At 42.6% G+C, this 26,514-nt stretch overlaps 1 protein-coding gene across 1 annotated transcript in view; it reads right to left on the reverse strand.

The window, feature by feature from the left end:
* LOC142217786 (bifunctional heparan sulfate N-deacetylase/N-sulfotransferase 3-like) overlaps positions 1–26,514 on the reverse strand; it is a 320,369-nt gene that overhangs the window by 130,819 nt on the left and 163,036 nt on the right. Inside the window, exon 6 of the mRNA XM_075286112.1 lies at positions 13,518–13,646. Within this exon, the coding sequence (XP_075142213.1) occupies positions 13,518–13,646 (129 nt within the window). The remainder of the gene's footprint in view (positions 1–13,517; positions 13,647–26,514) is intronic.

Genomic DNA, 26,514 nt, shown 5'->3' on the forward strand with positions numbered 1-26,514 from the left:
CAGACACTGTCTCTCACCATATAGTGGAAACCAAAGGGTGCACAACCTTCCAAATCTCTGGACTCCAAAGAGAAAAGCTTTCATGTGAAGGTAACAAATTGTTGAGGTCCGCAATACTTTGGTCCAATTAAAATTCAACTTGTAATAAATCTTCTTAAAAATCCATAATAATGTACATGATATAACAGAAGAAAAAATAACAAACAACAAGTAAAAAAAAAAAACGCCGACACGTTTCGAGGTACTCTACCCCTTAGTCATGGCATAAAAAACACATAACATTTACTTCCTTATATACATGTCTGCAGTAATTGGTCCACCTGGATTCCCCCTCACAGCATATCCCAGAGAGAGGCAATACACCAGTCTAATCAAATTTAACCGCTTGGTTACCAGCCACCTACATACCAGTCTGCAATAGATATAATATATTGTCTATCTCTTCATGTAATACCATAAAGATAAAAAGCATAACATAATATAGATTAGTAGCAAATGTACCATAGACCCGGCATTAAGATCAAAAACACATTGATAATATCCATTGTATCTTAAATTGCATCATTTCCAATATCTCCAACCTTGTTGTATCCCATGGTTTTACATATAAAGATATATCATATAGCCCCTGCTTAACTCTACAAAAGAAACATAACATCCACATGTCATAAAGCTAAAAGATGTTACTTACTTCGGGTTGTCTCAAGATTGCACAGCTAGACAATCACCAGTCCGGCAAGGCTAAACAAAAACATAAGCATATGCGTCCCTCATGATAGGGTTACGTAGCTACGCTGATCACAAGGTCTAGGGAACACTAATGGTCTTAGGGATACACCTACAAGGTGGAGTCATACCTTTCATTCACCAAGTTTAAACCACTACCCGCTGTTCTGTTGATACATGGTCACGTGGTACAAATAGACCAATGGGTAGTAGGCACATATCCTCTATGAGAAAAGAGGAGAAAAAGAAATGCACCTATATTCAAAATAGAAGGACATATATATTCCTTCATACCAGTGGCAAATCACCACCGAGATATGATGGTATAAAATGATGGAATGTCCATTAGTATGCTTGGATTAACATTTAGAGAATACGCATGTATAGAGACATGATGCCTCTGTCTGAACAGTGCCCAATACTCAATAAATGTATGTGAGGTCCGTTCTAATATTTAGACCCGATGGAAATCTACAATTAAATTTCAATATGTAGTAAGCTTCTTTTTTTAACAGAACATCTTTTAGATTGCCACCCCTAACAGATTGATGTACTTTTTCTAATCCGATGAATCGCATCATAATGGTGCTACCCTTGTGTTCCTCCAGAAAATGCCTAGAAGCACCAGACATATATTCCACCCCCTTTCTACAACTATCCCTAACATGTTCCTTAATCCTAGTGCTTAATTTCCTACTTGTGCACCCTATGTAATCTAAACCACACAGGACACACCGTATACAATAAATAACACACATAGAGTTGCAATCTAGATGTTCCCTAATTTCCATGTGGAAGTCTGAGGCATTGCTATATATTTCTTGTGAGGAAATGACTTTAGCACAAACCTTACATTTAGGTGAGCCACACTTAAAAAAACCTGTTTGTTTTTTATAAGTTGTTAAGGTTTCTGTAGGCAAATAGCTGGGGGACAATATGTTACCCAATGTCTGACATCTTTTTTCAACAAATTGTACCCCATTCTCCAGTAGATTACTGGTGATTGGGTCCAATTCAAGGATTGGCAAATTTCTTTTGACCATCTTTTTGATCTCATTAAACTGTGGGCTAAAAGCCGTGCTAAACACCAATTTATTCTCAGTTATATCAGATGTTTGTTTATCCATGAAAAACTCATCTCTATTTCTCGATTTCACTTTCACCTCTGCCCTCTGTAACATCCAGATAGGATAGCCACGTTCTTTGAGTCTGGCCAAAGTGAGATTGCCCAAGGTATCAAAATCATCATCCCTACTGCACGCCCTCCTAGTTCTCGTAAGTTCTCCAACAGGTACTCCTTTCAGAGTGTGCAGTGGGTGACAACTATTGCCTCTAAGGATACTATTGCCTGCACTTGGCTTGCGGTATAGTGAGGTGTGCACCCTCCCCTCCTCCACATCGCCAATCAACGTAATATCCAAGAAGTCGATGGATACCTTCTGATATGTGAACGTGAACACGAGTCCATGTTCATTGCTATTCAAATAGTTAATGAACTCTGGTATGGACGCCACATTTCCGACCCACACAATGAGTAGGTCATCAATGTAGCGCCCATACCAGAGGAGTGAAGACACAAAAGGATTATTGTCAGAAAAGATGAACCTTTCCTCCCAATGGGCGAGGAACAAGTTTGCCAAAGACGGAGAAAACGGGGCACCCATTGGTGCCCCGCAAATCTGTAAATAAAATGCCCCCCCAAAAAGAAAGAAATTGTGTGTTAATAAATATGATGTGACAGAAATGACGTACTCGCAAACAACTGGAACAAGGGTACTATATCTATATAAATGGCATGCAAGAGCATTTAATGCTTTGAGGTGAGGAATGCTAGGGTATAATGAGCATATATCGCTCGTGATCCAACAACAATTCTCATCCCATTTAAATTCCCCGAAACACTTGAGGACCTCGCGACTGTCCTTGATGTATCCTGCGGTTCTCTTGACCAGCGGTTGTAAGATGGAATCTAACCAACCCCCAATCCTTTCATTTAAGGAGTTTCTGCTTGAGATTATGGGACGGAGAGGCGGAGGGAGAACACCTTTATGAATTTTAGGAAGCCCATATAAAATGGGAACTGTTGGTGTCAAATTAATCATGTATTCCCCCTCCGCCTCACCGAATACCCCCAGAGCAACCCCTTCTGCCACAAGGGTTTTTAAAATGTTACTAAACTCTTCCGTGGGATTATAACTCAATTTTTTGTATGTTTTAGTATCGTTTAGTAATCGTTGACAGCTTTCCATATACTCATCCTTTTTTAATATTACCGTTTTCCCCCCCTTGTCCGATTTTTTTATAACAATATCTTTATTATTTTTAAGATCCTTAATTGCCCTATCTTCCTGTCGGGTAATATTAGACCTGATTTTACCACTGTAGTTGTTAATTTTTTTGTCCAATTTAATTAAATCCTCTTCCATTTTATTCTGAAACAACAGGAAACTATTGGCCCTCGATTTAAGGGGGTAAAAATTAGGGTTTTTTCGTTGTACCGGTATACTGTCAACTGACTTAGTTTCCGAACATTGCTCATAATTTCTATGAAGCAAATCCTGAACCACAATATGTTCCTGCACCAATCAATTCAGAGGCATTGAACTCACACTATCCACAACTAGTGTTTTAGTATCAGATACAGTATTAACATATGTCTCACTAGTGTCTTTATTCGATTTATGAAAATGTCTTTTGACAGTAATAGAGCGAACGAACTTGTTCACATCCATGATGGTATTTAGTAAATTAAAGTTCCTTCTAGGGGCAAAATTGAGACCTTTTTCAAGGACACTCATCTGCTGCTCATTAAATTCGACATCTGTCAAATTCACCACTGATGGAAATTTGTTGGTAAGAATCACAGTGTCCTTTATTTCTTTGTTCTCGTAAACTGTGGGGTTCTTCTTTCTGTTTCTCCGTCCCCCCCTCTTCGTCCCTTTTTTGGGGCCCCTCTATTCCTGGTATTGTAAGCCGGTAAACTGTCGGAGGATACACCATCAGTAGTATCTCCAAATGTGTCAGATTCATATTTAGAGTGGATAGAGTCTTCACAATCAGTGGCTAAGCTGAATGAAACATTGCGTTGGGAAAATGATCGTGCACCCTTATGTTGTGTATTCTTTAAGATAGATCTAAGACGTGGTGAGGAGGTAGTGAACCTGGAAGTTGGTTTAACATAAACTGCTCCATTTTTATAGTCCTCTAGATCTCGGTTAAATTTGGTGATTTGCCACTGGTATGAAGGAATATATATGTCCTTCTATTTTGAATATAGGTGCATTTCTTTTTCTCCTCTTTTCTCATAGAGGATATGTGTCTACTACCCATTGGTCTGTTTGTACCACGTGACCATGTATCAACAGAACAGCGGTTAGTGGTTTAAACTTGGTGAATGAAAGGTATGACTCCACCTTGTAGGTGTATCCCTAAGACCATTAGTGTTCCCTAGACCTTGTGATCAGCGTAGCTACGTAACCCTATCATGAGGGACGCATATGCTTATGTTTTTGTTTAGCCTTGCCGGACTGGTGATTGTCTAGCTGTGCAATCTTGAGACAACCCGAAGTAAGTAACATCTTTTAGCTTTATGACATGTGGATGTTACGTTTCTTTTGTAGAGTTAAGCAGGGGCTATATGATATATCTTTATATGTAAAACCATGGGATACAACAAGGTTGGAGATATTGGAAATGATGCAATTTAAGATACAATGGATATTATCAATGTGTTTTTGATCTTAATGCCGGGTCTATGGTACATTTGCTACTAATCTATATTATGTTATGCTTTTTATCTTTATGGTATTACATGAAGAGATAGACAATATATTATATCTATTGCAGACTGGTATGTAGGTGGCTGGTAACCAAGCGGTTAAATTTGATTAGACTGGTGTATTGCCTCTCTCTGGGATATGCTGTGAGGGGGAATCCAGGTGGACCAATTACTGCAGACATGTATATAAGGAAGTAAATGTTATGTGTTTTTTATGCCATGACTAAGGGGTAGAGTACCTCGAAACGTGTCGGCGTTTTTTTTTTACTTGTTGTTTGTTATTTTTTCTTCTGTTATATCATGTACATTATTTTGGATTTTTAAGAAGATTTATTAAAAGTTGAATTTTAATTGGACCAAAGTATTGCGGACCTCAACAATTTGTTACCTTCACATGATAGCCATGTAAATAATCCCTTAGACCTTATTTACACATCCGTGTATCACATTTTTTGCAGATGCTGTATACTAGAGATGAGCGAGTAGTACTCGATCGAGTAGGTATTTGAGCGAATACTACGGTATTCGAAATACTCGTACTTGATCGAGTACTACTAGCTGTTTGAAGTTAAGATTCGATGCAGAACCAGCGTTGATTGGCAGAATGCTATACATTGCCAATCAACGCTGGTTCTTCTCTTACCTTTAGAAGACTTCTCCCTGCGCAGCATCCCCGCGGCATCTTCCGACTCTGCATTCACTCTGCCAGGCATCGGGCCTGGGCAGAGCTGACTGCACATGTCCACTTGTAGTGCGGGCATGCGCAGTCGGCTCTACCCAGGCCTGATGCCTAGCAGAGTGAATTCAAGGCCGGAAGAGGACGCGGGGACGCTGCGCAGGGAGAAGAATCCAGGGAGAAGAATCCAGCCCGACCCTCACTCATGGACTTGGTAAGTAGAATTTGATTGAATGTTGCATACCCCTGAAACGAGCATTTCCCCCCATAGACTATAATGGGGTTCGAAACCCGTTCGAACAGTCGAACAGTGTGCGGCTGCTCGAATCGGATTTCGAACCCCGAACATTTTAGTGTTTCCTCATCTCTACTGTATACACCTATTCATTCAAATGTGCTTATCCAGCTCTTTTTTTCATTGACACTTATGCCATCACATCAATAAAAGTGTATGGACCCGTAAAAAAAATGGATAACATCTGTGTATCATCTGTTTTTCATGGACCACAACACAATAAAAAATATAGAAAATGAAACAAACAGCATATAGCTTGGACCTCACTGGTCCGTGGGTGCGGATGTGTGGATGAAGCCTTAGCATTTACTTCTTAATCCTATATTTTCTTACAAATACCTCATTCATTGAAGGTAAAACCTCAGAAAAGAAGGAAATAATAACATTTACACAACCCATGTTATACTTTTTAAGTCTGTTACATTGTAGTACATTGAACTTTTTACCATCATAACCTTGCAAACCTTTTCACCTCCACGGGAAGAATTTATTAATATATTCCTATTGTATATTCATTCAGCAAGCTTTCTCTGCTTAAGTCCATCTGAAAATCCTTTTGCCCAAAAGAGTTTCTAAGCTTTACATCTATATCTTTGCTCTGATGCACTTCCCCTTTTGACTTAAAATTCTAATGAATTCCTTCCATTGAATACAAATTAATCTCTTCTAGAATAAATGAAAATGTGAGCCAGCAAAATACTGGGCCTAGTGATAATTTATTCATTGATGCAACCTGATGAGTCCAAACGCTGGATAAATACTTAATAGTGGAGCATCCCACAAACCTGAATATGGAGTCGTTTAATGTTTCCTTATAAAATATGTAAAATATGGGCAGAGCTCATTAATTGTACATTTATTATAATCCCTGATTATACGTTCATGTATTATTATTATTATTATTATTATTGTTTATTTATATAGCACCATTAACTCCATGGTGCTTTACATTTGGTTGTGTACAATACACAAAATATACAGGTAGATATAATACTAACAATGACCGACTGGCACAGTGGGGTAGAGGGCCCTGCCCGCGAGGGCTTACAATCTATGGGGGAAGGGGGATAGAGGCAGAAGGAGAGGGGGAGACTGTACAGATGGTAGTGTGGTGATAGTGTTATTGGAGGTTGTAGGCCTTCCTGAATAGGTGAGTCTTCAGGGCCTTCTTGAATCCTGTGATTGTGGGGGTCAGTCTTATGTGTTGTGGTAAGGAGTTCCAGAGTATGGGGGATGCACGGGAGAAATCTTGGAGGGGGTTGTGTGAGGAGCAGATGAGAGAAGAGCGGAGTAGGAGGTCGTTGGAGGATCTGAGGTTACGTGTGGGCAGCTAGTGGGAGATTAGTTCAGAGATATATGGAGGGGACAGGTTGTGGATGGCTTTGAATGTTAACGTTAGTAGCTTGAACTCAATTTGCTGGGCTATAGGTAGCCAGTGGAGGGACTGGCAGAGGGGAGCAGCCGATGAAGAACGGGGGGGGGGGGGGTGAGGTGGATTAAGCGGGCAGCGCAGTTTAAGGTGGAATGGAGGGGGGCGAGAGTGTTTTCTGGGAGTCCATGGAGAAGGGTGTTGCAGTGGTCTAAGTGGGAGATTATGAGGGCATGGATGAGCATCTTGGTAGTTTCAGGGGTGAGGAAGGAGCGGATTCAATGGATGTTCTTGAGCTGAAGGCGGCAGAAGGTGTTGAGGGTTTGAACATGTAACTTGAAGGATAGGTCAGAGTCCAGGGTAGCCCCAAGACATTGTGCCTGTGGGACTGGGGAAAGTGGGGTTCCGTTAACTTTGATAGATGGGTCAGGTGGAGGGGCCATACGGGGTGAAAATGATGAACTCCGTTTTCTCCATATTCAGTTTGAGAAAGCGGGAGGAGAGGAAGGAGGCTACGGCCGCTAAGCAATCTGGAACTCTGGCCAGCAGGGAGGTAATGTCTGGTCCAGAGATGTATATTTGGGTATACATTTGGGTATACATTGGTTATATTTCGGCATAGCAATGGTATTGAAGACCATGAGATTCTATGAGTTGGCCCAGGCCAAGGGTGTAGCTTGAGAACAGGAGTGGTCCTAGGATGGAGCCTTGGGGGACACCTACAGAGAGAGGGCGTGGAGAGGAGGTGGTGTGCGAGTGGGAGATGCTGAATGTGCGGTCGGTGAGGTATGAGGAGATCCAGGAAAGGGCTAGGTCTGAGATGTCAAGGGATGAGAGAATTTCTAACAGGAGAGAGTGGTCAACTGTGTCAAAGTCAGAGGAGAGGTAAAGGAGGAGGAGGATAGAGTAATGGTGCTTGGCTTTGGCAGTTAGAAGGTCATTAGTGACTTTTGTTAGGGCAGTTTCAGTGGAGTGCCAGGGTCTGAAGCCTGACTGACTGATTATTAATATACAACTCCAATGCTTTATTACTTAAATACAGTATTTAATTTAATGCAACTGTTGCTGCAACATTTAAGACTCAATACCCAGAAGCAGAGGGGTGACATCAAGCAGAATGTGGTCCTGCCCATTCTTAGATTTGTCTCCAGACAATATGGCAGTCTACACAGCAGCACCATAGTCTACGGACTCATCTGTGCTGCTCTTGTTCAGTTACTTTTCATTTAATAAGTCCTGAAAAAGCTATTGAATCTTAAGGATACATGTAGACCAACCAACCAGCACAATGTCATGGATTCCTGGTTTTTGTCGAATTTGCAACAAAGGGTGTTCTCCACTGGATCCAGTGTTCAGGGTTCCTCTGAAAAGATCTGCATTTTGTTCTTCAAAGTGAGCTCTTGTGGTTGAGGTGTAGAAGTTGATACCTTCATACACCTCAGCAGAGAGCACACACAGACTTATTCCAGACCTTAAAGGAGTTGTCCACTCTCAAGAATCCTATCTATATTGAAAGCTTATGTAAATGTAAGACTTTTCCTAGATATGTTGCTTTAGAAATCTTGCTTTGTTTGCTTGGTACTTGTACATATTCCTTCCATTGTTTACACAGTGTTATCATAACCACAGACCTGTGAAATAGGACATGTGATGTTACTCAGTGCTGGCAGGGCAATCAGTTCAGCTAATTGCAGTTTGCTGATAAAGCCAGTCTGTTATATCTCTATATAAACACACAGATAACACTTGGACCATTCGCTACAAGTATGTGCATATTATCTGTACTGCATAAGTATTGTGAGATTTCTCAGGCCTGTTCGGCAAAAAGGAGGGGGAGGATAAATACAGGAAATGAGAAGAACAGACTATAGACAAAGCTGCTGAAATAAGCGATGGGAAAACCCCTTTAACTCCATTGGAGAAGACCTGAGGGAGACTTGCCTCAGGTGGGAAATGGCTGGAGTCCCTGAATCAGTGGAACTGATCAAAATGTAACCAGTGATGGGGTGAGTTCTAAAACTTGTACAAAAAGAGAAAATTGTATAGAAATTGTATTAGATTTGCTTAACTTCTGTATTGAGTTGAATCATTTTCTTGAAACATTGATTTTAAAACTGATGACTTAGAAGTTAGATTTAAGTTCCACAAGAGGGATGAGCTGCTAACCTTTTGACTTTCATTCTGCACAAATGCAAACATGGAACTCATAAGCAGGGTCGGACTGGGGTGTCTAGGGCCCACCAGTGGAATTATTTTTAGGGGCCCACCGCTAGGACCCCTGTAGATGAGTTGTACAGAGACATGATGGCTAAAGGTAATATCAGGAGCCTGCTGCTCGCCTGCCATACGATGTACACCACTGCACTACCTAAACCCACTGCTACATCCTGTATGGCAAGAGAGCAGCGTGGCTCCTAGAATTGTCACCATTACCTGTAGCCGCACTGTAATGAAAAAACTCATCTGCAGAGGTCCTGGCTGTTGTATCATCACAGATGTAATATTGATGGTCTATCCTAAGGACAGGCCATCAGTATTAGAAACATGGATAAATTCTTTAAAGATATTGTCCAGGAATTGGAGCAACTCATGTGCTGGGCGGGAGGTTTAAAATAAAAAAGCATATTTACCTGTCCTCAGCAACCCCTTGTCCTCCGCCAGTGTCCATTCAGTCTCGTGCTGGCACCTTCTTGCTGGGAGTCCTGCACCTCATGTGACCACTAAGACGAATTGGGTACAGGATTTCCAGAAATGAGGTGTTGCCATGAGACCGAACAGACAGAGGCGGAGGACAACAGGGTGCTGGGGACAGGTGAATGTGTTGTTTGTTTTGTTTTTGCTTTTTGTTTTCTGTGGCTGAGGTGTAATAATGAGGGATGAATCAGCTGTTTGAGTGAATCGTGGCATCTGTGCAAGCGCCATGACCCCTTCTCTGCTTACACAGTGTCGTACATCTCATAGTGGCCATGTCATGTAACTACAGCCTTGTACTATAAGCGTCTATGTGACAAGGCTGTATTTACATCACATGGTCACTATAAACAGACAGCGTGTGATATAAACAGGCACCATGGCCCCTTCATACAGCTGATCAGGGGGTCACTTATCTCTTATTGATGATTTATTCTGAGGATAGATCATCAATATAAATGAACTGGAAAACTCCTTAATCCTAAGGCCCCACGTGGTGTCCTGCAGCAAAAAAGCGCTGTGGGAAAAAACGCGACCATGACGCATCACGTTTCTTCCTGCAGCCCTTTGCACAGAAAGTTTGCAGAGCTTTCCTCTGTGTATTTTGTGCTTCAATTATATTGAAACCGCCAGAATTTCCGTAGGTATGCTGCAATGTCTAACTCTAAAACCAAGACTGCTTTGGAAATTACAGAATGTATCTTATTTTACCGCAAAGTGTGGATGGGGCCTCATGTGGCGAAAACACCACGGGAAAACCCGACAGTTCCTGCAATGTAAATGGGATTCTAGCAAATCCCATCCACACATTGTGGAAAATTATGTGCAGTGAATATGCTGCGATTTCCAAAACCGTTGGGGTTTTGGAAATCGCCAGAATATCAATTATACCTACGAAAACACTGATGGTTTCCCTAGAGGTGTAATGGAAGCAGAAAGTGAAAAGCGCTGCGGGAAAAAAACACAATGCGTTGCTGCTGCGTTTTTTCCTGCAGCGCTATTTTGTTGCAGTCTGCAACGTGAGGCCTTAGTCTTAATAAAGCCCAATTAATTGCCCCCTCATAGTATGCTCCTGATTCCCCCTGACAAATACTGCACCCCTAATGACCCCTAATATCAATGACCACCCCCTTATGTTCATAATGCCTACTAATATAACCTCCCCTTGTATTCGTAATGTCCCCTAATAACCCTTATATAAGTGACCCCCCCTTATGTTCATAATGCCCCCTCCTTATAATTATAATTTCCCCCTCCCCCTCCCTTGTACTATTAAAATACTCACACCTAAGCTTAAAAAAAGAGTTATACTCACCTACCTGCGATCCTGATGAACGGAGGTTTCCCACTTTACATCCAAGTGCAGGACGTCTGTGTATCAGCACAGTCCATCTAGTTAAAAATAAGGTATATTAATGGCGGTGCCTGGGCCCAGAGCAGCCGCCATTGGTGTAACTAAAGTTTTGTGGGCCTGGGTACAAACTTTTGTCCGCCCCCTATCCCCTTACTAGAGCGAATTCTTGATAGTGGCGGTTATGGGCGCTAAAGCAATATCTCAGATACCTGAAAGACATACAGCTTTAGTAACCACAACTGCAGCTATCAAGAATACGGTGAGCAAGCAGCGCAGTGCCCCACATGTAAGCAATACTGGGACAGTACAACGTGCTCCACAGGGGCCCCCAAACAGTATTACGTGCTCCATAGTGACCCCCCAAACAGTATTACGTGCTCCATAGTGACCCCCCAAACAGTATTATGTGCTCCATATTGACCTACCAAACAGTATTATGTGCTCCATAGTGACCCCCCAAATAGTATTACGTGCTCCATAGTGACCCCCAAACATTATTATGTGCTCCACAGGGGCCCCCAAACAGTATTACATGCTCCATAGTGACCCCCATACAGTATTATGTGCTTACCAGTGACCCCCCACACACACACAGACACAGTATTATATGATCACAGTGCCCATCCCCCCAGAGCCTGAACCCCCCCAATCCCCCCTTCTTGCTCACACAGCCTGCCCCTCCATGTCTCCCCTATTACTCACACAGCCTGCCCCCCATGTCTCCCCTATTACTTACACATGCTGTCTCTTCTCTCCTCCTTCCATCAGTCTGTTCCCGGCCGATTCATCTTCCTGTGTAACATTACACTGTTCTATACAATCTGTGTAGCCCCGCCCACATATGACATCATCACAGGTCCTTCACAGTCTGCAGCACGGAGTCTCTCAATCTTCACACAGTGACTTGCCCGGGTGCTGACAGCAGCCCTGGGCAGACGCCTTACCGAATCTCCACTGTCTATTAAAAAAAGGCAGTGGAGGTCCGGTAGGGCCCCATAATGAGGTCTTAACAGTCCAGGCTGGGGCCCACCGGGGGATCCCCCGGTACTCCGGCGGGCCAGTCTGACCCTGCTCATAAGTAAGAAAAGTGGAATAGTACATATACTATACTATATGCGTATATAATCGAAACAGCATCTTCATTGATACACTGTCTGTTAATGTCTTGCTTTCTCCCAGGAAAATGACTTCCCCTAGGCCAGAGGGAGTAAAATTTGGTAACCAGAATTTGAATTCCACAGACATTGAAGTGAAGTCTCCAAGCTTTCCCACCTCAGTAAGTAATTCCCACTGTTATAATATACAGTGGCATCACTTGCTGATAAGTGGGGGACTAAGTAGGGAATCTACGCCAACCACAAGTCTGCTGTGGTGCTGTCTGGTTTCGCAACACAACCCTATTCACTTGAATGGGGCTATGGTGTAGTTATGTACAACAGTCCTAATAGTGGAGCTACAGAATGCAGAGAAATACCTTTCATTCTAGTGATCATGGAAATTCAGGTGGTTGGATCCACATTAATCAGCAAATTAATATTCTGGGGATCTATCATTCAACATAAATTTATAATCAACAACAAATTTAAGAAAAATGAAAACGCTGAACAAATACAGTAAACATGGCTGATAATAATGACTGATACTAACAAATGGACTAACAACACACAAACTAAACCTTACATTAATGGAGTAAAGCTTACTTTTAATAGAAGCATTCATCTTACAATCTCCAGTTTAGCAGCTTCCCATGATGAAAAACAAAACATCCTAATATTTAGTGGAGAGGAGGACAGTCTATAGGTATCAATGAATCAGTCCATGGTCATGTGATAGAAGGCCATGGTCATGTAATGTACTGTACATGGTCATGTGATGGGAATTCCATGGTCATATGAGGGACAAAAAGGTGCAGAGCTCATTACAGTGACAGCACAGTTATCAGTCAGCTGACTTGTAATGAAATGTGCACCTATGTGTTCATCATATGACCATGAACTGCATATCACACGACCATAGGCTGTGTATCACATGTCTTTCAATATTTATCTGAAACTGGACAACCCCAATAAGCATGGTATAGTAATGGAACAGCCGGGGATAAATTATAATACATTCACTGCAAACATGACAACCCACATGTAAGTAACCACCAAAAATATTTGTAAATACATTGCATTACTTTTGCTGATTCTTTATAGAAACTTATATTTTAGCCAAAAGATTTTATTCATTTGTAATTCTGCTGATTCCTATTGGAAACAGTCAACAGCCCCTGATGGTTTAGATGCTTTAGCAGATCTCTGATTTTCTAGCGAGGCAATAATTTTTCACTGAAGCCGTTTCACGTTTACCCCAGTGGTATAAAATGTAACAACTGCGGACTCTATGCAGTATCTCAGCTCAAAAATCTATGGAATTGTGAATGCAGCTCCGCACTATATTCTATGAATGTACATAGAAAGATAATGAACTTCATATGTATTCTATATGTAAACTGTAAAATAACATCCAAATAGGAACACACACACATAACAAGCATGGGATAGTATATTATAGTATTGATACGGTATAGCTATTCTTTTTAATATCTCTTGTATTAGTCAGGAAGTTAAAAGTAGAAATACTCACTGGATTCAGGACAAGTGTAAAAAACAGTTCTCCTCCTTGTATACTCCTGTCAAGTTCTACCGGACCTCCAGGGTACTCCTTGTAGAAAATAGTATGTGTGAACAGACCACAAGTTTGTCGAGGAAGAACCTATTAAGAAATCATAACATGATTGTATATATATTCATGTGTCACCAATACTTATATATAATTATATATGTAAAAATGAATAAGCAGCTTTACTGTTTTAGTTACTGACCCTACCAGTAACTAAAGAAGTCACATATACTAATATCTTTATTTCTTTGTCATATTAATCTGCATGTATTTTAATTTACTTACACAAGTCATTTATTAAATTAGTTTTCTTCAACTAATTACACTAGCTTGTGGGGATAACGTCTATCCTTAGGGAGAGACCACCTTTTCAGGTGTGTGGAGACTTATACAGCCATAGTTGCTCCACTGCAAAGGAACATGGGAAGAATATGCAAATCTGTCTCCCAAGATGTAAACAGGGAGACAGTGCCTCTGTTATGCTATAGAGGGCAGCATAACAGAGGCACTGTCTCCCTGTTTACATCTTGGGAGACAGATTTGCATAATTACACTAGGAATAGTTAATATAAAAGATACTACACTAGGTACTACCCGGTTCTTTTCTTTCTGTTTTTTTTTTTTTCCCCAGATACCATTTTAAAAGTTAGGAAAGTGGGAATACAGAGATAAAGTTACTGGTTGAAATGGCCAAAATGTGTTAAATAGCTAAAGGGTTAAAGTGCACATTTGATACCATAGGTCAGGGGTCCTTAAACTTTTTAAACAGGGGACCAGTTTACTGTCCCTCAGACCATTGGAGTGCCAAACTATAGTTTAAAAAAATGTAATATTGTAAGCTCCACAGTAGCTCCCCCACAGTATTATATGCTCCACAGTACACCCCATACACACAGTAGAGCCACCAAGCGTCCTCCTCTTCTGCCTGCAGTAACTGATGACTTATGTCATTGTGCCTGCGTCGGGGCAGAGGTCACACTCTGCAGTCAGTGTAGGCCGCGGTTGTGCGGACTGTGGCCTACACTGACTGCTTTCAGCTGTATGTACATTTGCACATACATCTGAAAGCAGCGATCGCTCTCTAATGAGGATTCCCCATTAATGAGCAACAGCGCACAGGCCACATGCGGTAGGCCAGAAAAATGTCCTAGGCGGGTTGCATGTGGCCCGCGGGCCATAGTTTGAGGACCCCTGCCATAGATATTTGCCAGCAATATTAATTTGAGTCATAAATTTTACATCTGCAATAAAAAGTGACATTTTCTGAAGGGTTTTTGCTATTTTAACGTGACTGATTGGGAATTAAATTTTTTGTACCTAAACTCATTTCATAAATCAATAGTGCAGGTGATAATGGTAAATTTTGTGATACATTTTATTAAAGAAAAATATGTCTGTCTTCTGTTATTTTCCTCCCTCTGCATTGATCACTGTTCCTGAAGTTTCTAGATTCTGTAAAGAGGCATAAGTTTAGCTTGTCTATTTGTTGGGGCAAAAGGATGAGCAGACAGATTGTAGAGATATACATGACATGTTTATAGTTAAAGGGGCTCTATCATTTGGAAATCGTCATTTTAAATAGTGATACTGCTACTAGATTTTGAAAAGACCCCCCCCCTTTTTTTTTTTACATATCGGTAAAACCTCTCCGTGCAGCTGGGCATTCCCCAATCCATCATGCATTTGTAACGCCCCCTCCTTTGTTTGTGCTCCTGTGATGCCCTCCTCTTCTGTAGGTGTAACCACCTCCATTGTCTGTAGTCTCGATCCTGCGCTTTGAAATCTCGGTCGTGTACAGTAATGCTCCCTTCTGAGCGCTACTGCACATGCCCAAGTGCCATTTTCTTGTGCACTTTCTTCCATTGTCCACAAGAAAATGGTGCTCGGGCATGTGCAGTAGCGCTCAGAAGGGAGCTTTACTGTGCATGCCCGAGATTTCAAAGTGCAGGGATCGAGACTACAGAGAATGGAGGTGGTTACACCTACGGAGAAGGAGGGCATCACAGGAGCACAAACAAAGGAGGGGGCATTATAAAGGTATGACACAGGGAAGGGGGGGTGCACAATGGCTTGGGGAACGCCCAGGGTGCACGGAGAGGTTCATTTGCATATCGGTTTTATGCCTGAATAGCCTTTTTAAAGACTATTCAGGCATATCACTATCTAAAATGACCAGTGACAATAAAATTTCAAACAAGAATAGGAATAGGCAAGTGAATATTAGCCATTACTTGCTGGTTTAGCTCAATAGGTAGCTTCCTAATAGCAATATACTGTTTGAGCGCATTATACTGTGTTAGGACCACAAAAGGGGACATTATACTATGTTAAGGTAGAATGGTGAAATTATTTGGTTTGGGGGACAATAAAGGGAACATTGTACCATGTGGAGGCAGTAAAAGGGTGTTATACTGTGTAGGGACAAGTAAAGAAGATGAGGGAACAATGCACTGTCTGTGTAGTAGGGTCCAGTCATAAGTTTTCAATGAGGCGCAGTCTTTCCTAGTTACACCCCTGGAATTATGCACACAATCATAATAAGAATGATCTGATGCTGGCTTATAAAAAAAACTAGCAAGCTGAATTTGGACAACAAGGGATTGCCATCTTCTTTATTAGGGGAATGTAAGCCTTAAAAGACAAGTTTTTCATCAGTTTGTGCAACACTGGTAAAGATGAAAGTCAGATTCAGCCTGGTATAACCGGCTACATTCATGATTTACTATGAGAATGGGACACTGGTTATCTTTAATGATCACATACAGGCTGTGCTGCAAAGTTTATTGATAAAAGCTATAGACCTGAATAAGTGAAATGTTCACCTTTACTTATTAAGAATAATTGCACTGTAAAATAATAGGCATGGTAGAAATGTAGGATCCTTATTCTCTCTTTCTCTTATATCCCTTCTCTTCCTTGTGGTCATGTATCCAATATTAATGGGAAGTGCGGTTTAGTAGGTTACACATGATATACGGTAGAAGTTTCTCAAAAATTCACAATAATATAGAAATTGATGTTATTAAGTAATATGGATTCTTTGGATGATGTAGGTTGGGAGTTTTGACTTGTCATGGCTATAACGGTAGAAAATATCTATTCATTGTTACTAGTGTATAAACTTTGGAGTTGTTATTTTACCATATTATATGGAATGGGAGGAATCAAATGAGATGTTCTATTCACTCTGAACTAAGTCAGTCAGTTGTTATAATACTAAATATTAGAGATGAGCGAACAGTGTTCTATCGAACTCATGTTCGATCGGATATTAGGCTGTTCGGCATGTTCGAATCGAATCGAACACCGCGTGGTAAAGTGCGCCATTACTCGATTCCCCTCCCACCTTCCCTGGCGCCTTTTTTGCTCCAATAACAGCGCAGGGTAGGTGGGACAGGAACTACGACACCGGTGACGTTGAAAAAAGTAGGCAAAACCCATTGGCTGCCGAAAACATGTGACCTCTAATTTAAAAGAACAGCGCCGCCCAGCTTCGCGTCATTCTGAGCTTGCAATTCACCGGGGACGGAGGTTTCCGTCCAGTTAGCTAGGGGTTAGATTCTGGGTAGGCAGGGACAGGCTAGGATAGGAAGGAGAAGACAACCAACAGCTCTTATAAGAGCTAAATTCCAGGGAGAAGCTTGTCAGTGTAACGTGGCACTGACGGGCTCAATCGCCGCAACCCAGCTTTCCCAGGATCCTGAATGGAATACACTGTCAGTGTATTCCCGTATACCCGATATATACCCCCGATACCCGTTCCAACGGTGTGCCCCCCCACCTTCACCCCAGAAATACCCTGCAAGTCCCCTAGCAATAGGATTGGGGCTATATACACCCACTATTTTTGCTACTGCCATATAGTGCCATTGTCTCACTGGGAATTCAAAGAATATATTGGGCTTACATATAACTTCAATTCCAGGGAGAAGCTTGTCAGTGTAACGTGGCACTGACGGGCTCAATCGCCGCAACCCAGCTTTCCCAGGCTCCTGAATGGAACACACTGACAGTGTATTCCCGTATACCCCATATATACACCCCAAATCCCCGTTCCAACGGTGTGCCCCCCCCACCTTCACCTCAGAAATACCCTGCAAGTCCCCTAGCAATAGAATTGGGGCTATATACACCCACAATTTTTGCTACTGGTATACAGTGCCATTGTCTGACTGGGAATTCAAAGAATATATTGGGGTGACGTGCACCCACAATTTTTGCTACTGCTATACAGTGCCATTGTCTCACTGGGAATTCAAAGAATATATGGGGGTTATGTGCACCCACAATTTTTAATACTGGTATACAGTGCCATTGTCTGACTGGGAATTCAAAGAATATATTGGGGTTATGTGCACCCACAATTTTTACTACTGGTATACAGTGCCATTGTCTCACTGGGAATTCAAAGAATATATGGGGGTTATGTGCACCCACAATTTTTAATACTGGTATACAGTGCCATTGTCTGACTGGGAATTCAAAGAATATATGGGGGTTATGTGCACCCACAATTTTTAATACTGGTATACAGTGCCATTGTCTGACTGGGAATTCAAAGAATATATTGGGGTTATGTGCACCCACAATTTTTACTACTGGTATACAGTGCCATTGTCTGACTGGGAATTCAAAGAATATATGGGGGTTATGTGCACCCACAATTTTTAATACTGGTATATAGTGCCATTGTCTGACTGGGAATTCAAAGAATATATGGGGGTTACGTGCACCCACAATTTTTGCTACTGCTATACAGTTCCATTGTCTCACTGGGAATTCAAAGAATATATGGGGGTTATGTGCACCCACAATTTTTAATACTGGTATACAGTGCCATTGTCTGACTGGGAATTCAAAGAATATATGGGGGTTATGTGCACCCACAATTTTTACTACTGGTATACAGTGCCATTGTCTCACTGGGAATTCAAAAAATATATTGGGGTGACATGCACCCACAATTTTTGCTACTGCTATACAGTGCCATTGTCTCACTGGGAATTCAAAGAATATATGGGGGTTATGTGCACCCACAATTTTTAATACTGGTATACAGTGCCATTGTCTGACTGGGAATTCAAAGAATATATGGGGGTTATGTGCACCCACAATTTTTACTACTGGTATACAGTGCCATTGTCTCACTGGGAATTCAAAGAATATATTGGGGTGACGTGCACCCACAATTTTTGCTACTGCTATACAGTGCCATTGTCTCACTGGGAATTCAAAGAATATATGGGGGTTATGTGCACCCACAATTTTTAATACTGGTATACAGTTCCATTGTCTCACTGGGAATTCAAAGAATATATGGGGGTTATGTGCACCCACAATTTTTAATACTGGTATACAGTGCCATTGTCTGACTGGGAATTCAAAGAATATATGGGGGTTACGTGCACCCACAATTTTTGCTACTGCTATACAGTTCCATTGTCTCACTGGGAATTCAAAGAATATATGGGGGTTACGTGCACCCACAATTTTTGCTACTGCTATACAGTTCCATTGTCTGACTGGGAATTCAAAGAATATATGGGGGTTATGTGCACCCACAATTTTTACTACTGGTATACAGTGCCATTGTCTGACTGGGAATTCAAAGAATATATTGGGGTGACGTGCACCCACAATTTTTGCTACTGCTATACAGTGCCATTGTCTCACTGGGAATTCAAAGAATATATGGGGGTTATGTGCACCCACAATTTTTAATACTGGTATACAGTGCCATTGTCTGACTGGGAATTCAAAGAATATATTGGGGTTATGTGCACCCACAATTTTTACTACTGGTATACAGTGCCATTGTCTCACTGGGAATTCAAAGAATATATGGGGGTTATGTGCACCCACAATTTTTAATACTGGTATACAGTGCCATTGTCTGACTGGGAATTCAAAGAATATATGGGGGTTACGTGCACCCACAATTTTTGCTACTGCTATACAGTTCCATTGTCTCACTGGGAATTCAAAGAATATATGGGGGTTATGTGCACCCACAATTTTTAATACTGGTATACAGTGCCATTGTCTGACTGGGAATTCAAAGAATATATGGGGGTTATGTGTACCCACAATTTTTAATACTGGTATACAGTGCCATTGTCTGACTGGGAATTCAAAGAATATATTGGGGTTATGTGCACCCACAATTTTTACTACTGGTATACAGTGCCATTGTCTGACTGGGAATTCAAAGAATATATGGGGGTTATGTGCACCCACAATTTTTAATACTGGTATATAGTGCCATTGTCTGACTGGGAATTCAAAGAATATATGGGGGTTACGTGCACCCACAATTTTTGCTACTGCTATACAGTTCCATTGTCTCACTGGGAATTCAAAGAATATATGGGGGTTATGTGCACCCACAATTTTTAATACTGGTATACAGTGCCATTGTCTGACTGGGAATTCAAAGAATATATGGGGGTTATGTGCACCCACAATTTTTACTACTGGTATACAGTGCCATTGTCTCACTGGGAATTCAAAGAATATATTGGGGTTATGTGCACCCACAATTTTTACTACTGGTACATAGTGCCATTGTCTGACTGGGAATTCAAAGAATATATGGGGGTTACGTGCACCCACAATTTTTGCTACTGCTATACAGTTCCATTGTCTGACTGGGAATTCAAAGAATATATGGGGGTTATGTGCACCCACAATTTTTAATACTGGTATATAGTGCCATTGTCTCACTGGGAATTCAAAGAATATATGGGGGTTATGTGCACCCACAATTTTTACTACTGGTATACAGTGCCATTGTCTCACTGGGAATTCAAAGAATATATTGGGGTTATGTGCACCCACAATTTTTACTACTGGTATATAGTGCCATTGTCTGACTGGGAATTCAAAGAATATATGGGGGTTACGTGCACCCACAATTTTTGCTACTGCTATACAGTTCCATTGTCTCACTGGGAATTCAAAGAATATATGGGGGTTATGTGCACCCACAATTTTTAATACTGGTATACAGTGCCATTGTCTGACTGGGAATTCAAAGAATATATGGGGGTTACGTGCACCCACAATTTTTGCTACTGCTATACAGTTCCATTGTCTCACTGGGAATTCAAAGAATATATGGGGGTTATGTGCACCCACAATTTTTAATACTGGTATACAGTGCCATTGTCTGACTGGGAATTCAAAGAATATATGGGGGTTATGTGCACCCACAATTTTTAATACTGGTATACAGTGCCATTGTCTGACTGGGAATTCAAAGAATATATGGGGGTTATGTGCACCCACAATTTTTAATACTGGTATACAGTGCCATTGTCTGACTGGGAATTCAAGGAATATATGGGGGTTACGTGCACCCACAATTTTTGCTACTGCTATACAGTTCCATTGTCTCACTGGGAATTCAAAGAATATATGGGGGTTATGTGCACCCACAATTTTTAATACTGGTATACAGTGCCATTGTCTGACTGGGAATTCAAAGAATATATGGGGGTTATGTGCACCCACAATTTTTACTACTGGTATACAGTGCCATTGTCTGACTGGGAATTCAAAGAATATATTGGGGTGACGTGCACCCACAATTTTTGCTACTGCTATACAGTGCCATTGTCTCACTGGGAATTCAAAGAATATATGGGGGTTATGTGCACCCACAATTTTTAATACTGGTATACAGTGCCATTGTCTGACTGGGAATTCAAAGAATATATTGGGGTTATGTGCACCCACAATTTTTACTACTGGTATACAGTGCCATTGTCTCACTGGGAATTCAAAGAATATATTGGGGTGACGTGCACCCACAATTTTTGCTACTGCTATACAGTGCCATTGTCTCACTGGGAATTCAAAGAATATATGGGGGTTATGTGCACCCACAATTTTTAATACTGGTATACAGTGCCATTGTCTGACTGGGAATTCAAAGAATATATTGGGGTTATGTGCACCCACAATTTTTACTACTGGTATACAGTGCCATTGTCTCACTGGGAATTCAAAGAATATATTGGGGTGACGTGCACCCACAATTTTTGCTACTGCTATACAGTGCCATTGTCTCACTGGGAATTCAAAGAATATATGGGGGTTATGTGCACCCACAATTTTTAATACTGGTATACAGTGCCATTGTCTGACTGGGAATTCAAAGAATATATTGGGGTTATGTGCACCCACAATTTTTACTACTGGTATACAGTGCCATTGTCTCACTGGGAATTCAAAGAATATATTGGGGTGACGTGCACCCACAATTTTTGCTACTGGTATACAGTGCCATTGTCTCACTGGGAATTCAAAGAATATATGGGGGTTATGTGCACCCACAATTTTTAATACTGGTATACAGTGCCATTGTCTGACTGGGAATTCAAAGAATATATTGGGGTTATGTGCACCCACAATTTTTACTACTGGTATACAGTGCCATTGTCTCACTGGGAATTCAAAGAATATATTGGGGTTATGTGCACCCACAATTTTTACTACTGGTATATAGTGCCATTGTCTGACTGGGAATTCAAAGAATATATGGGGGTTACGTGCACCCACAATTTTTGCTACTGCTATACAGTTCCATTGTCTCACTGGGAATTCAAAGAATATATGGGGGTTATGTGCACCCACAATTTTTAATACTGGTATACAGTGCCATTGTCTGACTGGGAATTCAAAGAATATATGGGGGTTATGTGCACCCACAATTTTTACTACTGGTATACAGTGCCATTGTCTGACTGGGAATTCAAAGAATATATGGGGGTTATGTGCACCCACAATTTTTAATACTGGTATACAGTGCCATTGTCTCACTGGGAATTCCACAAATAATTTGGGGATTCATTCACCCTACATCTCAGGCTCTTGCCATATTCACCCAGGTTGTCAGTGCTGCACCAGCTCGTTCCTAGACAGCTCGGCCCGAAAAACACGTTACCTATATAGAGGATTTGGACAATGAAGACAACATGTTCTAAATCTAATGTCTGCACCTTCTCCAGAATTAAAATAAAGGCAGCGTTTAACTTTCAAATAGCACTGCACAAAGGAAGAGCTTATCAGCTTGTCTCATGACATGCTACTGAAAAGTTTCATTTGTGTATCTTAATGTAAATATAGTTGTATAAGCTTTTTGGGTTTTAGGCACTGCCAAGTTATTTATTACCACCCGCTCCCTTATAATGATGATGACGCCAAAGTCACTGTGGGTGTTCAGAGCTCACAGCTTTGGGTGACATTTGTCTTGCTCTCTGTCGGTACCAGCTGTCTTTTTGGATACCGTAAAGTTATGTTGACTTTATTAACAGCTATAGAAGCTTTAGCCAGGTTGTGACGGTGTGTAACCCTAACAACACTAAGTGGGATACACATTAATAGTCAGTCTATGTACGCTAAACGTATCACTGAAGTAATTTTTTTTCCCTCTCCCCTAATATAAGAAAGGAACAGACATTAGACCTAGACCGGGGTTCGAGGCTTGAAAAAATCCAGTATTATTTGTTCTTCATGATGTGAAATATGTGTTGAAAAGCAACCCAAGATGAAGTCAGCCATGTGTGCCAGTGTGTTACTTGGCATGCCTTTGCTGGCCCCAACTGTAAGGGTCACTCTCCATTTCCTCCATTTTCCACTCCCCTTCACACCATTTGTGGTGAAGCAATGGGATGCACTGAAGTGCACCCTCTAGCCTCGTGTGGGATAGGGACATCAGATGCCACTCCAACCCCCTCGTCTTCCTCCGCCAGCCAACGGTGCGAAGATGAGAGGAGTGTGCTCTGAATGTTTTCTGCCTAGCAGAGGCTAGTTCTCACTTACGAAAATGGCCCCACTTTGACCTGTATATCAGGCACAATGGTGTAGGTTTCAAAGAAACATGGCACCAACAAGTTGGAAAACGTGGGCCATGCGTGGACCGTGTTTGAGTCTGGCAAGCTCCAGATCTGCTACCAGGTTCCAGCCATTATCACAGGCGCAAAAATGCCAGGCCCCAGGTGTAGCAGGGAAAAAAAAATGCCATCTCAGCCAGGATGGCATCCCTGACCTCGGAGGCACTGTGCTGTCTGTCCCCCAAGCTGATCAGTTTCAGCACGGCCTGCTGACATCTCCCCATGCCAGTGTTACAGTGTTTTCCGCTAGTAGCTGGGGTGGAGGTTGCAGCTTCGTAGGGTTTCAGTCTACTCCTGCCATGAATTTTGGCCTGGGAGAGGAGATAGGCCACCCCAGTTTGCACCCGGGGAACAGACTCCACCACATTCACCCTGCCTGTCATTAAAGATAAGCACTGCAGCATCCCTGACCACAGGCGCTTGTCCATGTGTCGGTGGTCAAGTGGACCTTGCAGCAAAGCGCAGAGCTCTGGGCCCGACTGATGTTATGGGACACATGCAGGCGCAAGGCAGAGACAGCACACCAAGAGAAGTAGTAACGGCTAGGCCCAGCATAGGGAGGTGCCCCAGCTGCCATCTGCTGACGGAAGGCCTGGGTCTCCAGAAGCATAAACAAACACCAACATCTCCAGGGCCAGCAGTTTATCGATGAGGCTGTTACAGGCTTGGGCATGGGGGTGGGTTGTATTGTACTTCTGCCTGCAATGAAAAGCTTGGGAAATGTGGAGTGGCTGGGAAGAGGCGCATGATGGTGCAGGCCAAAAGGGCGCATGAGGGTGAACTCCCCAATGTGTCAGAGATAGGTGTGTAGGTGTCCTTGCATCATATACTTGCACCATATTTGGCTTTGGAAGTTAATTTTGTGCCAAAAAGTGGTTAAGACAGCGATCCCTCAGCTACTCCCGTTACACTGTCTATTGAAGTTACCATCTGTGGAAGTGGACCACCATTTCTAAGATCCCAAAGGAAGCAGGCAAGAGATGTGCAGTTCAGAAAAAAAGATGAGAAAATAAGTTTAGGCTGTAGAGCACAGAGGGATCGGAGAGGACAGAGCTGGTGTCGGCCAGGTATTCCCACAACATGCGCCTATACTTGTCCCTCCTGGTGACACTAGGCCCCTGAGTGGCAGTAATTTGTCCAGGGGGGCCATTAACGTGTTCCAGACCTAGGAATAAGTCTTCCAACAGGGTAGAGTTTTGCATGCCTTTGCTTCTACCCACTGTTTTTGCTGCTTAGCTTCCCTCCACATCTACTCTGCTTTCACCCCTAAACATCACCCCAGTTTATGCCTTTGCTTCTACCCAGGTTTTTTGTTGATTTAGCTTCCCTCTACATCTACACTGCTTTAGCCCCTAGACATCACCCCTGTCCATGTGGGGTCGGTGGCCTCGTCATCCACCAACTCCTCTTCCAATTGCGCACTGCCCCCTTACTGCAAACCGCACATGACCACAGCTTGCCTTGATGGCAACTGTGTCTCATGATCCCCACTTAGGTCCAGACAAGTCGGTGACGGGTCCAAAACCCCAAAATTGGAAGGAAATGGCAGATGCTGCAGTATTTCTAACACCTGTTCCTGGTGCTCGGGCCTGGTCTGTGTTGTACCCTGCACCCTGCTTAACGCATCTGCCATATCCGAAGTTGTGCTGAGCGCATGCTAATGTTTCGTGTCCAGTGCAATGGATGGGATGGGATTTCACATAAGTCTGCCACCCATGGCCACTCATGGTTGAGCAACTGAGGGAGTTGACTTTGACGAACCCGAGGGTTTTGGAGTTGGAACTACATCAAAGGTCTGTGCTGCTCACACACTCTGCTCAACACATGATATGTTTAGTGCCAGCAGTGTGGAGACGTCGCACAACAGCCGTTGTTCCAGCAGGTACAGGCGTTGTAGGAGTGCATAGAGGCTAGCAGCGGCAACTATACACTTTAAAAACTATCCGCACAAGCGCCACACTTTCACCAGTAGCTCAGGAACATTGGGGTACCTTTTTCAAAAGATTAGCAGCAATGAGTTAAAAACGTGGCCCAGGCATGGAATATGTTGCAGGCTGCCAAGCTACAGAGCCAATCCCAGGTTACGGCCATTATCACACATGACAACATGCCTGGGCCCAGGTGCAGTGGCAAAAACCACATTGCCGTCTCATCGAGGATGGCATGACTCACTTTGTAGGCAGTGTGCTGTCTGGCCCCCAAGCTGATGAGCTTCAGCACGGCCTGCTGACGTCTCCCCACACCAGTGTTGCAGCGTTTCCAGCTCGTAGCTGGGGTCAATTTAACAGCGGAGGAGGGTGGTGTTTCAGCCCTCCTCCCAGGAATGTTGTGTGGGGAGACAAGTCAGGCCACCACATTTTGCGACCCGGTCCACGCCTCAACTACATTCAACCACTGTGCCCAAATTGAAAGGTAGCGTCCCTGTCCACATGCACTTGTCCATTCGTAACTGGTCACATGGAACTTTAGGGCTAAGTGCTGAATTTAGGGACCGCCTCATGTTTGGGGGAAAGTGCTGGTGTGGACGGCACAGTGCGGTGGCGCAGTAGACACTCTGCCCAAAAAGGGCAGAGTGTCCCCCAGCCGGGATTCCAACATCTCCTGGGCCAGATTTCTGGAGATGAGGCCGTTGAAGCCTTGGGCATGTGGGTGGGTTGCGCTGTACTTTAGCATGAAATGAAAGGCTTGGGAGATGGGGAGTTGCTGGGAAGAGGCGCATGATGGCGCGGGCAAAAGGAGAAATGGCAGGAAAAGGTGAGGATAAGGGTGAACTCCCCAAAGTGTCAGAGGCAGATGTGGAGGTGTCCTGGCTCCTGGTCTGGACTGCAGCGCCAGCCCTGTCAACAGTGGAAGAGGCAGTGGCCGCCAGGCCAAACGACGATTATCCTGCGCTTGCTCTCACCCACTGAGCCCAGGGCTTGCCTTCCAAATGATGGCACCCGCAAGAGGTGGTGAGATTCCTCTCCGCAGATCTCCAAACCATCTTGGACTTGCAAATTGCACTAAATTTGTCATGTAACTGACATGTATATGATGAGTCTATCCATTGTCTGTTCATTTTGGTG

Source organism: Leptodactylus fuscus, chromosome 1 (genome assembly GCF_031893055.1).
Source record: "Leptodactylus fuscus isolate aLepFus1 chromosome 1, aLepFus1.hap2, whole genome shotgun sequence".
NCBI classification, from domain to species: Eukaryota; Metazoa; Chordata; class Amphibia; order Anura; family Leptodactylidae; genus Leptodactylus; species Leptodactylus fuscus.